The 4,030-nt window shown below is 53.7% G+C and overlaps 1 protein-coding gene across 1 annotated transcript; it reads left to right on the top strand.

Moving 5' to 3' along the window:
- The first annotated feature begins 2,101 nt into the window (after positions 1–2,101).
- On the top strand, positions 2,102–3,799 carry LOC123256819 (zinc finger protein 358-like). The gene is made up of 5 exons (XM_044685380.1): positions 2,102–2,246; positions 2,380–2,525; positions 2,685–2,850; positions 3,200–3,442; positions 3,723–3,799. Exons 1-5 carry the CDS (start codon positions 2,102–2,104, stop codon positions 3,797–3,799), a joined length of 777 nt encoding a protein of 258 aa, XP_044541315.1.
- The last annotated feature ends 231 nt before the right edge of the window (positions 3,800–4,030 follow it).

The raw sequence follows: 4,030 nt of genomic DNA, 5'->3' as shown, positions 1-4,030 counted from the left end.
CATCTAGTGTGATTCTAAGACTCACCCAAGTGTAATAGAAGATGAGCTTACAGTCAGGGCATCTCACAAGACTTGGAAGATCAACTATGACAAAGGAATTCAGTAGCCTGATCAACAGTTTGAAAACAGAAATGTGACAGGAAGAAAGAAAATGCCTATATGTAAACCATTAAAAAGATATGAAACATAATCATAAGTTTTAGGCCTGGAAGCAATACGAATGATCATCTCATTCAATGCCCTCATTTAACTGATAAAGAAATTGGGACCCTAAGAGGTAAAGAGGCTTGCCCTAATGTCAAAAAGAACCAGAAATAGTATTTGAACCTAGTTCCATAGGTCCATAAATCTAAATTCAGGGATGGTTTGTTTGATTTTTTTCCCCCATCATGCCACAAAGAATAGTGCTTTAAGTAAGGGAGGAAAAGTAAAAATGAAATCTACATCTTCAAGTAGCTTGACACCAGTTGCACAGTCTGAGCAAGAAACAAAGTGAGTTTTTGACACAAAGTGGTCAATATAGCCTAGTAGGTATCCCTGAGGTCTGGGGAGATGGGATTCAGAAAAGGAATCATTCCATGGAGCATCATACAAAAAGAGACAGAAAGAGGCATTTTGTGTTTTAAACCTGTGCACAAATCTTAACCTACAAGGAGAGTTATTTGATGAGTGAAATGGGATTATGGAAACCACAAGGGAAAATGGTCATGGAATCCTAGAGTTTGCCATAGCCAAAGGCAGGGACAGACATCATAGATGTTAGGCTTTGCACCAGAGGGTAGAACTAAGGAGGAAACTGCAAAGAAGCCAATTAACATTTGAGGTTGAGGGGAAAACTTCCTAGAGCTATCCAGGAAGAATGGGCTGCCCCTTTGTTAGTGGTCTTCAAAATAAAGACTGGATGACCACTTGTAAAGGAAATTGTAGAGTGGATTTATACTCAAAGAATCCAGCTCTGATCCTGTGGCTTAAACACCAATGGGTGTTCTCCATGGTCAGGCTAGACTTGTGAACTAAGCTTTGATATATCCATAAGATTAGGCTAGCTATGAGGTGTGGTTTGTAAGAGGGCAAAGTATGTGGAGGCGAATATAGTGGGGAGGCTCTGTGTGTTGAGCTGTCTGTGCTGTGCATTTTCTCTTGGTGGGGGCTTTAAGTGAGTTCATGTCCCCTAAGGCACAAGAACAGAAGGCAGAGGTGGGAGGTAGGGGAGCTGCCTTGGCACTCCTGTTCAGGTCTGAGGACAGAGACACTTGGGTCCTCATTCCTTCTGTAGAGGAAATCTCTGTGTTTTGTAATGGAAACTCATTTAATTTTTGTTCCCATGGCTAATGAGTCCTTGTGCTTGGCTCTGGGGTACGGTGTGTGTGTGTTTGAGGAATATGCCAGGGCAGAGAGACAGATAGGACAGACCCCTAGGATAGTCATATTCCTTCTAGAACCCTAGAGTGAGCTAGTGGCAGGATGTTGAGAATGAGGGTGGGAGTGGGAAGAAGATGAAGTGGGCCCAGGAATCCTGCTGTTCAGCTATCTTCCTGGGTTCCCATCCTCCAAAGCACATCTGAGTATCTGATAACTACTGAGGAAGCCAACTAATCTAATGTAGGGTCTCCAAAGTGGGAGGGGTGGGGGGGGCGGTTGAGGGGCAGGACACCTGAGCTCCTCAGATTGGGCAAAGCTAGAAGCTGGGGGAACAAGATGTCTGGATCCCAGTCTGCTTTCTTTCACCTCCCACCCCTGATGGGTAGCCCCTGAGATGCCTCGATCCTTCCTAGTAAGAAGCAGAAGATCCTCCGAAAGAAAAAAGTTGATGGGTAAGTATGGCCTGTCCTTTTTGAAGACCCAGAGCCCCAGAATCCTCCAGGGCTCCCATGGAAGAGCTGGTTACTCCGATGCCTGTGTTCTGGAGGGAGAAAAAGGTGGAGGAGCAGAGAATAAGGACAGAATAACTGGACAAATCCAGACTGGAGTTTGAGAGTTTAGGATGGGCAAGGGTGAGGGGGGACCAATTAGGAGTCAAGATGCCTTGGACTGGAGAGGGGAGAGGGTTGGGTTGCAGCAGAGTAGGGGGCTAGAATGACTGAGGCCTACTTAAAAAGTGATGGGTTCTTCTTGTGTAGGCTTTACAGGGGATCCAGCCCTGGCTGTGAGGAGCCTTGGAGGCAAATGGGCTGAGAGGGCCCCATCCCCAGACCCTGACCCCGAAGCCAGCTCCTCCCCTGCCTTCTCTGAGGGTGGCCTCCTTGGTAAGAGCTCCCCTGGGCCTAGGGAGGCAGAAGTCCGAGGATTGTGGGCTAAGACCCCCAGATCTCGAGGGGTTGCCTGGCTGTTAGGTCCTAGGAGGCTCAGAGTGACCGGATTCATTTGACTCAACCCCAGGGCTCCAGGGTCTGGTCAGCCTCTCCTGGGATGGTCGCTGCCCCCAGCCCCAGCTCCAGTCTCGGCCTGAGACCCGAGTCACTTCCCCAAGTCCAGAGCTACAACTGTTGTCACCGCCCACGGCACAGGCCCCTCAGCGATTCAAGGTAACTCAGGAGGCCTGGGCCGGGCCGGGGCGGGCGCGGAGGGACAGAGGCTAGTGCAGCCGCAGCCCCTGTCCATCCTTGGGCCTCTAGGGTGGGGCGGGCGAGAGGGGAGGAACCTTAGCCTCGTCCCGCCTTCCACCGCTCCCCTCCTGCCCCCAGGAGAGACTGTTTCCCTGTGGCGTGTGCGGGAAGAGTTTCCGGCGCTCCTCGACTCTGTCCACACACCTGCTCATCCACTCGGGCACGCGGCCCCACCCCTGCCCCTTCTGCGCCAAGCGCTTCCACCAGAAATCCGACATGAAGAAGCACACCTTCATCCACACTGGTGCGGGCCGGGGACTAGACGAGGAGGGGGGCTGGGGAGCGAGGTCTCAGGGGAGTGACCGAAGGATGGCCCCGCCCCTCCACCCCCCACCCCCCAGATCTCCAACTCTTAGAGGGGAAGTTAGAAAAGCTCCCAGGCCGAGGCGGCCTCCCTCTCCCCATCCATTACCCTCCCTTGTTCTCATTGCCCCCACCAGCCAGCCCCACCAGACTCGGGACCTCGGCCTCTCCGGGCTCCCACCTGGTTTCTCCACCCTACCTCAGTTTCCCTGCTCCCCAGACCCATATCTCTACCTCTGGTCCTCACCCAGCCCCCCACTTCCTCCAAATTCCTCTCTGCCTTTCCACAGGAGAGAAGCCCCATCGCTGTGGAGTGTGTGGAAAATCCTTCAGCCAGAGCTCCAACCTGCTCACTCACTGTCGACAGCATGGGGGCACCCGGAGCCTGCCCCAGCGTCCAAAACGCCCACCCTCACAGGGATCCTCGGGCCTCCCAGAGTCTCCTGCCACCTCCCTGGGGGTCCTGAGCCCCCAGGGGGAAGGAAGACACCTGCTCCTAAAGCCCGGTTCTCCTGCTCAGCCGCCCCTTCACCGTCAGTGAAAAGGCTTGGCTGCACACCTGGGCCCCTGGGGAGAAGCTGGGACACAGAAGTTCCAGACAGGCGGGTCCCTCAGAACGCCGCAGCTACCATTCAGGCTCATCTTTATTACAAACTAAAAGGCCTCTTAGAAAACACAGACACACCACACAGACTGCAGGGGCCACGTGAACAATACAGCAAGGACACTCTACAACGTACATTCAGTGCCAGGGACGCAGGCGGAAGGTGTTAGAAGCTAGACCGCCATCAGGGCTTTCCCGCCTCTCCCCAGCCTCCCCTGCTAAGGAAAACAAGCAAAATGCAGGGGCCTTCGGGCCGGAGGGCGCCGTGGTCCTTTGCGTGGAATAGGACGGGACATCTCAGTGGAAGGTCTCCACCTCCACTACGGTCCAGTCTCCCTGGGGTGAGGCCACATCATCTGGGGAGAAGCTAGTGACAGAAGTGATGCTGGCCCGGGACTCATCGAGAGGTGAGAGCAGTTCTGCCCAGCGGCCTAGCTCGGCATCACTCAGAGCGGGACGGCCACCCCCGGGGCCCTGCCTGGCTCCCCCTGGGCCCTCTGCAGCCAGCAGCAGGGTC

Source organism: Gracilinanus agilis, chromosome 1 (genome assembly GCF_016433145.1).
Source record: "Gracilinanus agilis isolate LMUSP501 chromosome 1, AgileGrace, whole genome shotgun sequence".
In the NCBI taxonomy this organism is placed as follows: Eukaryota; Metazoa; Chordata; class Mammalia; order Didelphimorphia; family Didelphidae; genus Gracilinanus; species Gracilinanus agilis.
This window is presented reverse-complemented; position numbering and strand designations above follow the sequence as displayed.